The sequence below is a fragment of the Ptychodera flava genome, chromosome 1 (assembly GCF_041260155.1).
Source record: "Ptychodera flava strain L36383 chromosome 1, AS_Pfla_20210202, whole genome shotgun sequence".
NCBI classification, from domain to species: Eukaryota; Metazoa; Hemichordata; class Enteropneusta; family Ptychoderidae; genus Ptychodera; species Ptychodera flava.
In genome coordinates, this window is record NC_091928.1 from 26,827,388 (window position 1) to 26,842,018 (window position 14,631).

General features: G+C 38.0%; 1 protein-coding gene across 1 annotated transcript in view; it reads right to left on the reverse strand.

The window, feature by feature from the left end:
* Positions 1-10,373, reverse strand: part of LOC139135666 (scavenger receptor cysteine-rich domain-containing protein DMBT1-like) — a 15,781-nt gene extending 5,408 nt beyond the window's left edge. Inside the window, exons 1-5 of the mRNA XM_070703250.1 lie at positions 9,861-10,373; positions 9,477-9,611; positions 8,953-9,126; positions 7,154-7,441; positions 2,110-2,448 (exon numbers count right to left, since the gene is read on the reverse strand). Coding sequence (XP_070559351.1) covers positions 2,110-2,448; positions 7,154-7,441; positions 8,953-9,126; positions 9,477-9,611; positions 9,861-9,927 — 1,003 coding nt within the window. The 5' untranslated portion in view covers positions 9,928-10,373. The remainder of the gene's footprint in view (positions 1-2,109; positions 2,449-7,153; positions 7,442-8,952; positions 9,127-9,476; positions 9,612-9,860) is intronic.
* Positions 10,374-14,631: the final 4,258 nt, after the last annotated feature.

The window sequence follows — 14,631 nt, forward strand, 5'->3', positions numbered from 1 at the left end:
GGATAGGTGATTTTGCATGCGAGTGTATATTGTGTCTCCAGTTTCGCCCACGTACACTATGTGTCTGCATTGTTCACAGTAGATTCCATATACCACGCTTGTTAGTCCCCGCGGACGAAGTCCGGCGGGGACTTATAGATTGGGTCCCGTCCGTCCGTCCGTCCGTGCGTCTGTCCGTCCGTCCGTCGCTGTTTCTCAGACACTGCTGAACCAATTTTGTTCAAACTTGGCACAACGGCATAACACTATGACCTACAGATGTACGTCGATTTATTTTGCGATACGATTCAATATGGCCGCAAGGTGGCCATATTTTTGCAATTTTTCAAGTCTTTGAACCATAACTCAAACATCCTGGAACCGATTCTGCTCAAACTTGGCACAAAGGCATAACACTATGGCCTACATATGCATGTCAAATTATATTGCGATACAATCCAATATGGGCGTGAGGCGGCCATTTTGTTTGCGATTTTTCGTGTCTTTGAACCATAACTCAAACATCCTTGAACCGATTCTGTTCAAACTTGGCACAAAGGCATAACACTATGACCTACAGATGCACATCGATTTATTTTGCGATACAATCCAATATGGCCGCAAGGTGGCCATATTTTTGCGATTTTTCATGTCTTTGAACCATAACTCAAACATCCTTGAACCGATTCTGTTCAAACTTGGCATAAAGGCATAACACTATGGCCTACATATGCATGTCAAATTATATTGCGATACAATCCAATATGGGCGTGAGGCGGCCATTTTTTGCGATTTTTCGTGTCTTTGTGTGTCATCAACGATGACTTGTTGATTTGCAATTTATGTGTCCTGTAATTTTGAAACTGGTGTCATTTGGTCCTCGGAAAGTGGATGTTGTTGTCATGTGTGTCATGTGTGTCATAGCGCATCTTGTAGCTTGGCATTGGTATGATCCTGGCTTTTGTTTGTTGAATAGTTTGGCGTGTTTCTTGTGGATCAGTATCGACTCGAGGTTTCGTTCTTTTTTCCATGCAATTATTGGTGGTTGCGGGAACGCTGATTTGCATCTTTCGGATTTGTGAAGTATGTTCAGATGTTTTCTCAAGATTTGCGATACATTTGGAAGTGCATTGGTGTATGTGAGCGGGAAAATAACTCTTTCATTATGTCGTCTATTGGTGTTGTCTTCTTGTCTGTAGAGCAGATCTTGTCTGTTGATCTGGTCGACTTTTTCAGTTGTTGTTCTATGTGTCTGATTTTGTATCCCCTCTTTTTCATGTGGTATTTTATTTGGTCTCTCTGGTCCTTGTAGTCTTCAGTGTGTGTGCATATTGTTCTTGCGATAGTTGCCAGGCCGTACGGTATAGATATTTTCACACACGCACACTCACACACAGACATACTAACTAACTATATATATATATATATATATATATATATATATATATATATATATATATATATATATATACACATATATATATATACACACACAGACATACTAACATATATATATATACATACATACATATATATTATATATACAAATACATACATATATATATATATATATATATATATATATATATATATATATATATATGTTCAAATAGCTTACAACGTCGATCAGTCGATTTTGTATAATATGCATAGCGCAGGAGAATTTCGCAGCTGTTATTTTATTACATCAAAACTCTTATTATATACAGGAGGCATCATGGGCCAGTGACTACAGCAGTGGACGCACGATCACAGGATAACGAGCTAGAACCTCAGCATGGTGTTGTGTCCTTGACCAAGGCACTTTACTCCTCATTGCTTCTCCCCGCCCAGGAGTTATGGGTACCTGGTAGAACAGAGGTTATAATGTGTGCGTTTAGCTCTGCTTTGGTGATTGGCTGCACATGTGAGCTGTTGTTTGCTCCCCAGGGAGTTGAGTGGTATCATATTAGGTCCAGTGACCAGGGGTATTAATAATTGTAAAGCGCCTTGAGCACATGTACTTGTGGATGTGTGCGCTATAAAAGTGAAAATTCAAAGTGAAAACAAAAAAATGTTGATATAGCGATTTCTATCGTAAACCTTCACATTCACTTTACCTTCAAATATAAATGCGAACAAACGATTTACCTGAGAAATCAAGCGCAAAAGTACCATTTTGGTTTTCACCATCATTCGCTAGAAATACAATCAAAACGCCACTTGAACAGCTGTATATTTCACGACTCGCAGGAAAGGTCCTGGAGAAATTGCCGAGGATTCTCTCTTCGCCTTGGTAATTTTCAGTAACGTTGACGTAGTCATCATCGTTGGCAAGGTCGAATATTGTAAACCTGATTGAGATATGATGTTCCTGTGATACGATGCTCCATTCACAATATTCCTCTGTTTTGTAATATCCAGGAAAATATGGAGAGTAGATAGTTCCAGTCTGATTATGGTATTCACCTCCACATGCTCCCATTTGTACTGAAAAATGAAGTGTTAATGTCAATTCTAGAACAAACAGACTCGGATATGATTGTAAAGATAGATTATATTTAATTTGACATATTAATGCTAGCATATACTGCATTCTGTTAAATTTGCTCACAAGAGACCAATTGACAATAGTTTCGAGAAAGTAATAGTATTACAAGGATGTTTTAACGAAATAACGAAAAACACTGGCAAATTTTATGCGTCTGTATTTCCGAAACCATCACAAGATGACAAAAAGAAGGCACTTTACAGTACCAAAGCGTGGGATAGGGGTACTCCCCTAACTCAAAAAATACGACTGAAACTCCTCTTTGTCAATGTTGACATAAATCTAGGAATAAGTCGGAGCACAACTTATGCAAACATCAGAAAAATGACAATATTCCTTTGGCCAGAAAGAAAAAAAATAAATTTTTCATCGGAATCGCCGCTTCTACTTTGTCCGATTTGGATTTTTTTATTTCGGCAAAGTCATACTTCTGCATTGCAAATACTTTAGTACCGCCGCTGGTGGCGCCCTACACTTCGTCGGGTTTTCGCGGGTAGGTGGTATTCTGGATGTGACTTCCGATGTGTCTGCACTGAGCTCTGTCAACACGTTGTTGTGACGTCTGAATTTTGCAAATCACGACACAAACTGGGTCAATTTTGGGCTGAAATTTCTACGTTTTGTTAAGGCTATAACACCATGGCTATTACTTCGATGCAATGGCCAACAGTTAGTTCCAAAGACGCTGTTCAGTGTTTTTCCTGATAACACGTTTAACATGAAATTTGTAGTGTTCAATTTGTCGCTGCCCCCGGTAATGAACGCAGACAGTCCATAGGAAACAACTTACTACAGTGCAACAACAGTATCATTTGAAACTTACTGTTTCTATTATGGAGGACAATAGAACCTTCTGAACGATGACAATATAACTTCACTCAGATCACGATACAGTGTTGTTAGACCATCGTGTAAAATGTGTCAAGACAGCAGTAAAGAGGCCAAGAATCGCAGGGCCAAAGTAAATTGAAAAATAACTCAGATGCTAGGTTCTAGCAGGAGGATATTGAAGGACAATGCTGAATTGTTGGATTTCAGTGATTTGCTATGAATATTAGTTTTATTCTGAGAGCATGTTGAATACTCAGAATATGTTGTGTACACACCGACTGTATATGTAATTCCCTATGTTTTTGTTAAGAAATATAGTGTTGAATTCAATAGCCAGTATCAATATATCGTGTCTGAGATATTTCTGGTTAGCCTAAAAGGGGGAAAGATTTTTTTTGCCTTGTCTGCATCGCGGCAAAAATGTCCGAGGGACCGCGATTACCTCACCTGATTACCTTTGGCCAAAAGAAAAATTTCGCTCGCCACTCCTGAACCTTGGTCCGAAAAATCCGATGAACAAGATTTTTCTCCTCTGGCCTTACTACTTTTAGGGCTGTATTTTTTAAAATCATCAAAAGATGACAAAAGCAGAGCCCATTTATTGTAGGAAATGCGGTAGGTGTTTAAGGACCCCGAACTCAAAAATAGGACAGAAATCCCCTCATCTTATTTAATATTCTTGATATGATTAATCAGCTTGGGCACAACGTACGCAAAAAATATTTAAAAAACCCCAGAAGACCAAGTCATTGACAATGACATAGTCCCCACTTGTAATAAGAGTATTAGTCTTGATGGGGCAGGGAAATGTGGTCATTAAGAAGTATCACTGGAGTGTATATGTTGAGATCTATGGGCACATAGGTCTATGTCGTTGTTCCCAATTTGAAACACATGAGGCATGTCTAAGTTATGGTTCTAAATCGGGAAAAAAGATCAGACCTCTAGCTGTATTGGCCAACCAAGAAATACATATGCACATAATAAATTAGGTACAAGATGTGACATCTTAAGGTCTAATATCCTATCAAAATTGGAGGGTATAGAACTTGTGGTTACTGAGTTATGCATATATATGTATAATCAAGGTCAAAAGTCATCGAGGTCACGTGACATTTTGAAAAAAAATTGTACAGCTAATTAATCCTTATATGCCAAAAATCAGACCTCTAGCTCTATTCGCTTGCCCAGAATTAGACATGTGCATAATTAATGAGGAAAAGCGTGTGTTGTCATAAGGTCTCCCATCCTACTAAATATAAAGGACATAGCACTTGTGTTAACTTATTTATTGACATAAACGTATATTTTAGGTAAAAGATCATCGAGGTCACATGATATTATATCAAAAAATTTCTATCCTATAGTTATCTATATATACCAAAAATCAGACATCCAGCTCTATTGGCTTGCTCAGAATTTTTGATATGCGCATAATGAATGAGGTAGAGTATGTGGCGTCATAAGCTCTTCCATCATACCAAATATGAAGGGTGTACCACTTGTGGTTACTGAGTTATGGACAAATATGTGTATTTTAGGTCAAAGGTCATTGAGGTCACATGACATTTTGCCAAAAAAAAAGTATTGCTAAATTATCCCTATATACCAAAAATCAGACCTCTAGCTCTATTGGCTCGCTCAAAATTAGATATGTGCATAATTAATGAGGTACAATATGTGGCGTCATAAGGTGTCCCATCATACAATACATGAAGGGTGTATTACTTGTGGTTACTGAGTTATGGACAAATATGTATATTTGAGGTCAAAGGTCATCGAGGTCATGTGACATTTTGTCCAAAAAATTGTACAGCTAAGTTATCCCTATATAGCAAAAATCAGACCTCTAGCTCTATTGGTTTGCTCAAAATTAGATATGCGCATAATTAATGAGGTACATTATGTGGCGTCATAAGGTGTCCTATCATACCATATATGAATGGTGTAGCACTTGTATGGACAAATATGTATATTTGAGGTCAAAGGTCACCGAGGTGACGTGGCATTTTGTCAAAAAAAATTGTATTGCTAAGTTATCCCTATATATCAAAAATCAGACCTCAAGCTCTATTGGCTCGCTTAAAATTAGATATGTGCATAATTAATGAGGTACAATATGTGGCGTCATAAGGTGTCCCATAATACTATATATGAAGGGTGTAGCACTTGTGGTTACTGAGTTATGGACAAATATGTATATTTGGGGTCAAAGGTCACTGGAGTCACGTGACATTTAAAAAAAAAAATGTTAATGCTAAGTCATCCCTATATACCAAAAATCAGACCTCTAGCTCAATTGGCTCGCTCAAAATTAGATATGCACATAATTAATGAGGTACAATATGTTGCGTCATAAGGTGTCCCATAATACTATATATGAAGGGTGTAGCACTTGTGGTTACTGAGTTATGGACAAATATGTATATTTGGGGTCAAAGGTCACTGAGGTCACGTGACGTTTTGTAAAAAAATTTTTAATGCTAAGTCATCCCTTTATACCAAAAATCAGACCTCTAGCTCAATTGGCTCGCTCAAAATTAGATATGCACATAATTAATGAGGTACAATATGTGCCGTCATAAGGTGTCCCGTCATACCTTAAGGGTGTAGCACTTGCGTTTACTGAGTTATGGACAAATATGAATATTTGAGGTCAAAGGTCACCAAGGTCACGTGACATTTTGTCAAAATATCTGATATATCTGCGTGAACGGAGGGACATGACCCAATCTATAAGCCCCCTGTACTTCATCTGTGGGGGGCTTATACATGGGATTCTATGCAGAACTGATTTATACATGGGAGTCTATGGAGGTGTAAACTAAAAATTCCTCTAACACGGCCAAATTTGATCGCATTGTAAAACAAATCGTTGTGCATCTGTATGGGGTAGGGTACTATCCTTGTGCAAAATTAGAAAGAAATTGACCTTGGCATGTCTGAGATATCTGCATGAACGGACGGACGGACGCACGGATGGACGGACGCACGGACGGACGGACCGACATGACCCAATCTATAAGTCCCCCCGGACTTCGTTCGTGGGGACTAATAACATTATCCTCTGACAAGTTTTATCTGTATGTTTCGGTGAAATCATCCACGAAGAGAAACAATCCTGTTTATAGCAGAAAAAGCCCGCCTAGACCGCCTGACTTAAAAAGTAGGAAGGAAACTCCTTTTTATGTTCATTGTTGTTATAATTAGTCAGAGCAAACACATTACTTTTGAGTAGACCCCCAATCATAATGACTGGAATGCGCCACATATCTCAAGCTGAATACATGGGATTTCCATCTCAAGTTTGTTGAAATTCTGACCGGCTTAGTGTCAATGAATGTTGTTAATTTATTAGAACCTCGTAAAAAGAATGGAAAACACTCCACAACTTCGAATGAAAGGTAAAAAACCCCGGATTTTCGGGATAAAACCGGATAGCTGCTATTAAAGCATTAGTGGACAAACGTTCGTTAGTGTTTTGTACGTAATCATTTATTCATGTACGCATGCATTCAGTTTGGCAGACACTGAGGGGTTTGTGTCCTTGCCGGTGTAAAGTATGACCCAGTCAAAAGGCCGATATCTTTTAAAGTAAAAAGCAATCCAAGTTGAAGTTGAAGAACCTCCGAGTCGGTGAAAGTACGTATCAAGCATTTCCATGTCAAGGTGAACCTGAACATAAACTATTTTGTTGATAAAAGTGCAGTCGATTCATGTACAGTAACTACAAGATCGTGTGAGTGAGCATTGAAAACAATAAATACATCCATTATGCACCAAGGTTATAAAAATAAAAATAGTTCAACTCACCATCGTACACACTAGCATGATACGCACCACCACCGCAAATTTGCCAATTGGCCCCCGAACACACTTGATTACACTTTGCATTTGACACATTACTCCACACGTCACATGTAGAATTCAGGTCTCTACAAATACACTCGCTTAGTTCCATGCGTGCACCAGTTAGCATCGCCACAGATGTATCGTTGTTTCGACAGAATTCTACGCAATATTGTATCGTCATGTTGTCATGCCCGGTCCAAATATTGTTGTCACAGTCGTTGAAGTTGTAACATCCATAGTAACCGTAAACTGATGAGACAAAGAATCTTTGACATTTATTAAACTTATGAATGACGAGAAAAATCCGACAAAAAGTGTCAAACTGTATTACGCAAAAATGTTGGATTCGCAATTTTTAATACCACTTTCTAATATTGTTGACGTAGAATGCGAGAAAGTGGGATCTCTCTGAATCATCAAACATTATGTTGTATACAGCACGTGGGGATTCATTTTAAAACTTGCCGTCTTGTCTTTGGTTGAAATCGAAAATTGTATTTTTTTTTCATAGTTTACTTAGTGAATGGTGGCTATGTTGAATTTTAATTGTTAACAATTTGAAGCAAATTGCACTTCTATCAAACATTTTCTACGACGATTCCTTATTTTTATCCGAAATTGTTAAAAGAATTCTTTACAGCTTCCTAGAGCACCCTATGGCAGCAACATCTATTGCTATTACAAAATAATGGTGGCGCTATCGGTTCATTACAGATTAACACACATTGCCAATTTGTGCGAGCTATACACGGTGAAAATATTAATTACACAAAAAGTGCCCGCGTCCATCACAACCGCCCTTACTTTATAATTATAATGCTAAATTGTTATTGGTGTAATTGTGATTGTTTTGGTGTTGTTAATATCACCCAATTTGTACATGTAGAGTCAGCAACACAAAAGTAAAAACAGCTTAAAGTTGATTAATTTCAGTGCATATAGAAACCTTAAGTATAAAATCATCGTAAATACGTTCATCGTTGGTTCTACATTTGCTGTAAAGACACAAGAGGCTCGAGGTCAGCACGAACCAAAACGATCACTCTGTAGTAAACGACATTTAATGATGAAATTGTTCGACCTGAGTGATTATTCTCAACGAAAAGAAACGCAGACTTTAAGTATCTATATCCGAAGGTATCGACAATCGATGAATGTCGGTCGAATGGTAAACAGTGTGGAACAAGAGCGCATGGTTCATGGATAAAACCCTGCAGACTGGACAGAACGCAGCTGAAAGACGGATGAACATATATGGACGTTCATAAGACCGTAAGAATGGTACTTGACAGTTATCACCAGCCCCTTGAAAATTTTATTTGAGAGTACAACGCAAGCGCGTTTTCATACAATTTTGCATACAATATTAAATGTACATAAAACAGAAAAATAACTTATCAAGTCAAGAAGTCGTCTTTCTTTGAAAGAAAAATTGGAACTCGTCGGGTGATGTCGAATTTTTCAGGATGATGATGATAAGCGCTTGATATAGGGAATGCATGTATTAGGTCGTGAACATGCATAACTGCTTCCGGTGTATTGCCCAGAACTGTAAAGTTGTGGTCAGTGGTGAAACGACTTAACACCCCTGGAATCTTTGAAATTAGTTGCGAAACCATGGCGCTATGACTATGTATGATTCGTGCAATGTAGTCTCCTAAGCTTTAATTATCGGATTTTTGTTGCTATGCCTGATTTACTTGCAATGGACGATACAAGCCTATGAGACCACCAAGATATTAGCTTACAAATGTACTCACAATTACACGTTGCTTTTGCCTGATAACAATCGTTACAATCGTTACTGATGTCATGAGAGCATTCCTGGAATGTTGTACTGCTTTCCTCACACGAAACGTTGACAACACAGCTAGTAGAAATTGTGACGTCACCGGTACGTGGGCTGTCATGTGACATTGCGCCTTCCATGTATCCTGTAATATAATATATAGAGTAAAAACAAAAGAACAAAACCCCGGAAATTTTACAAATAACTAAATCAGGTTTCATAAATTAAAAACCCAGTGAAAAGGTATAAACAACAAAGTTGGGCTATGCAAATTGTCACTAATTACACTGACTGAGATTTCATAGACTTGTGTTTCACCAAGTTGTACTTTGAATGGTACTCAGCTTAAAAATGGGAAGAATGTGTTAAAACTAATGTCGTTAGGATTGATGACATACATAGATAAGGACACCCCTTTGCTGCTATTTCTTCAGCCAAAAATAAACTGCCAGGAAATGAAATGAGAACACCACTTTCAAATGTTACGTTGGTTACCTATATCACGACAGACTACGTCTGCGTCGGACATATTCCAATGTTCGTCACAGACTGGCATCCAACCATATTCCTCAGTCAACATTTCCACTCTGCCTTCGTATGGCGTCGGACCATTCGTTAGTTTCCCGGTTTCTTGGAATGTAAAAATGAAAGGGCAATGTAAGGTTTAGAAATTGAAGGCTATATACTATAATATAGCTCAAAAGTAGTCCATAAGTGCTTGTAAATGTTATAATTGTAATTGTTGTAAACTACGACAACAGTAACATAGCTATGGACAAGCATACATGTTGTACTTTGCTTAATGTGAACCCGGATACAAGTTTAGACTAAACGTTAGAATTCTACCAGTATAAAACGATTCAGAACATTTTCACTTACGTTGTACAGTCCGATGAGCATTGAAAGTGACCAGAACCGTTGATACTAGGAATACCTGGAATTCCATGGTGGTTGATTCAAAGACAGTTTAACATTCGACCAGGCGGACTCCTGAATCAAGAATTAATGATATGTGGTTTCACGGCTTACTTGAGCAGGCCGGTTCAAAGTACACTCACAAAAAATATTAGCGTGAATGTAAAACATACCTACAACGTAGGATTTATGACCAATAGGTGACTGATAGGGGATATCGTGGTATGGTCATGATGTCATGACCGGACTTAGTTCTTAACTCAAATACAAACAGGTACTAAGGGAGCCGCTCATTATTCGCGGCCTGGGGGATCGGAGGAATTTCTTTGAAACTCCGAAATTTCGAGTAACCCCTCTGCCAACCATGATGAATTTGAGTAACCCCCTCTCTAACACAGAAAGTTTGATTGACAACCCTCCAGCTTAGAAGATTGTGTTTGTAAAATTTACAAAAGATAAAGACCTTTCAAATCCTGGTTTATGACGGTTGAAAAAGGTGACACAAACAAATGAAATTCAAAATCACTTCAAAATACCGATATAAGAGCTCGCGCTGTTACCAGTGTCCGACCATATAGTATTGTTTAATTTGGATGTGTATCACGACAGGGTTTTCACTAGGATGTCTGATAAGGAAGAATATGAAAGTACAGTGTAAGAGTGTACGCGAGAGGCTAAGGGGAGAGTGAGAGAGGGCGATGCCCCTTTCTTGCATGGAACATTTTAATAAATTAATTTGCTTAATAGTTCAGTCTAGTGCAATCTGAGAGGTGTTTTTTTACTGAGCAAACCTATTAGAAAATGACAAAGGACACGCAAAAGGGGGAGCACGAGTGGGGTTGCCCCCTCTCTCGCATCGAAAGTTTTCAGAAACTCATGTGTGAAATGGTGAAATCAGAGAAGTGTTTCACATTTTTTGCACGATCGATGTTTGCGTCACAATATTCAACAATCAAATAATGACAATACATTTTGCACCTCGTAAAAACAGTTATCCGTTTGCAAGGTATTGTTTGGCAGTGACAAATTATTTCCTTCCAATAAGAGATGGGTTTGTTGTCGAGGCAGTCCTAGGCTTCACAGTTTTAATGTTAGTAAAGGGATAATTTAACATCTGAATCTCAGCATATTTCTCACAGCGTCTTGACACTCGATAATGTTTCCTGGTATGGGAATATATCTGTCAAAGACAAATCAAAAGTTGACGTCAGTTGTCAGTCTGGCAGGAAGAGTTGTTAGTTCAAAGCAGAAACGACTCTCTGAACTTTTTCACCAGTCATTGAAACAAAAAGAAATATTCATCAATCACACCCACTGCACACTCAGTTCCAAACCCCGGCGTCAAGTCGACGATTCAAGGTTGCCCTTGCAAGGGAAAAAATCCTATAAAATGTTCTTTGTTCCATCATCTGTTTCTATTTTAAACCCTGGATTCTCTCAATTACGATTCAGTCTTGTAAACGTACATTATGTAGTCTAAGATCAATTCAGTTTTTAATTTACTGTTTTGTATTTTGTCTATTGCGTTGATTGTTTATCAAAATTGTGGTTTGATTACTTAATGGGACTATTTGACGCAAAAAGAAAAAAATCTATTATATGTTTAAATTCAATGGACAATAGAGTATTTGATTGATTGAGTGGTTGATTGAATGACTGATTGATTGATCTATACCACGTGGCGCGCCACAAAACGTTACCTATCTTCGTTTGTCAGCAGTTATACGGGAATGTGTTGTAGTGTGATCGAACTTGTTCTACAAATCACTGTCCTAGATTAAGAGGCAAAAAATGCCATCAGGCGAACGCTTTCAATAAATGTTGTTCAGATTTATGACGTAATTTTGTCCAGCTGCAACCCCCCCCAAAGACATGAAATCAGGGCAGTGATTACGTATATGTTTTTATTGAATGTCAGCTTTACTGTGACCTTGGTTACGGCAGAGCACGTCTGTATCATCTACATGCCAAAATTCGTCACAGACTGGCGTCCTACCATAATTTTCAGTAATCATTTCCACTCTACCTTCGTAAGGCGTCGGATCGTTCGTTAGTCTCGCTATTTCTATGAGATATCATTTGAGAGAAGAAGCGTTTATTTTGTCAGACATTACAATGGTTCAGAGTGCTTTGTTACTTATAACAAAAAACGGAAGATTTTGTTTTGTTAAAGTTAATCCACATACGCGTTGCCAGAGAAAAGTTAAGTTTTAACCACCAAATGGCAGCTTGAAATGTTTCTACTTACCTTGTGCAGTGCAACAAGCCTTAGCTTGATCCAGGCTGATACCAAGAATATCAAGAATTCCATAGTGATTGATACTGAGGAAGTGTAACAGGCGAACATTGCAAGCATAGCGTGTTTGGGACCCCCCTAAATCAGTATTTCTTGCGTAGAAATACTTAACCTAATGCACAGCAACATATATCACTCGTGTCTTATGAGATATAGTTATCCCTATATATCTACATATATTGTGCGGGTGATGATTGGCTTGACGCACGGACAATGCAGAGTGGTGGAGAATTCAGCATGGTTGTATGCGTGGTAATGAGAACAGAACATTACACAATTCAATACCAACTTTTGATCATAATCCTCTCCTATTAGACGAATATATGTATGTACGTCTGCTGAACGATGCTTTCGATGTAGCCCAGTGAAAGGATCTTAGCCTTTATTATTTACTCCTAAAAATTCAGCTATTGTAGCTAACGGATTGTGGCTATGTATGAAAGTAAACTTCTTTATTCGTCGTAGTTAACGAGTAAATCGACTTGTTTTTTGGCTTTTTGACTCGTTTACAGGAACTCATTCCAGGTGATAGAAACGAATTAATTTTATCACGGTGACTCTCAGATTACTTCTGCAAAGTGACTGACCGCTATGATACTAATATTAACATTGATAAGACTTTTCTGTTCGGTACCCGCTGATAATATCATGACGTTTGTGTTTCCGTTAGATAATATTTGCTGTTTTCCTTCCCTCTTCCGCGGTAGTTCAGCGAATCACATGACCAGCAGGGAAGTATTATCCAATATGGCTTCTCTGGTGTGATTGTGATTACGGGTAAACGGCGCACCCTCGTAAATGAGCTGTTTTCCTTCCCTGTCCCGCGGTAGTTCAGCGAATCACACGACCAGCAGGGAAGTATCATCCGTTATGGCTTCTCTGGTATGATTGTGATTATGGGTAAACGGCGCGCCCTCGTAAATGAGGAAGACTGTAGATCACACAAGCGACATTTAGCTCATTGATAAAGTCCAGTTGTATATATTCTGTGGTTGTCATTAGCAATTAAATCACCTGGTCCAATACCAAATGCCATAACAACGCCAGACAGGCAAATTCAAACCTAGCACTTCGAGCTGATTTCAAAGTGCCATTTTTTTCAGTTCAGACGTTTAATTTTTTTATACAACGTCCAATCATCGTACAATTTCGTTCAGCCCTAAGGCGAGATGAACACTGTCTACATGCTAGGAGCGTTACCACAATGTGGAAAGCTGTCATACCATAAAACCCCTGATCTATAAATTTTGAATAGAATAAACTAAAATAGGTCGCTATCGTTGGTTGTAAAGAACGATTCCATTCAAAAATTTGCTTAACTCATAGTGACATATATTGTAGCGAATTGAAATCGATAGCGACTCACCGTTGAAAAAGTCAGAGATCACAACCACCCTGATTAAACTGTGAAATATCCAAGTTAGTTGCTGCGATTTTTACCCCGATCCTGCCACATACACACTTAGCTATACACTGACATACATCGTAGGTGTAAAGATCGAATCCGATCAAGGAATTGCTGAACGCAAAGTGACATATATAGTGTCAAAACCATAATAGGATGAGTTGTTCGACCATGATTGGTCATATCACGACACAAGTTGACGTGAAAGTATACAATATGTTGTCTTCGAGTACAAAGTGTCTAGTGACTATTTTCATGTATGTTAAGACATTGGTACCGAACATGGAAATATCATCACAAGGTGATCGCCCAGCATCCATATTGGATCGTATCATGACCAAATTTGATACTGAAGTGGAAATCAGTCGAGGCACGTCTAAGAAACGGCCATGGGCATGCACAAATTGCACAAAAATTGCAGCCACATTAAATCGTGTCGAAACATAATTTTTTTTGTTATTTTATGTCATTTTACATTGTCCGTATATACATTTGGTGTCTGAACGGTGTCTGCTAAAACGTATCTGTCGTATCGTGAAACAAAACGTCGTGCATAGATGTTACCAAAAAGGTACCGAAACAAGAACATTTGTAGGAAAGCACAGAAATAATGAATGAATGACCGAATATTTTATAAATCAAATAGTCAATTAATGCATCTTGTAACAGAAAAATCTCCCTTGAGTTCAAATACGATTTATTAAAAGAAAGTGAATGACAAAATTTGCTAAAAGTATATTTCAATAAATTATTTTATATATTCTACAACTTAATAGATTGATAGTTACCAGTTACCAGAGGAAATGCATAACATGCAAGCATGTATACTAATTTAAGTATTTTATAACAATGTCTCTCGGTGTTTCAACAATCACAATCTAGACACAGGTTAGGGCTCGAAACGAGAAAATCGTATTTTCATAATATTTGTGATATTTTCATTAAAGAATTTTCTCATACTTGCTATGCCTGTATTGCCATTGTCCTCTTGTTTAAAGAGTACTAATACTTCCCAGTATTTTAAAATGTTAAAA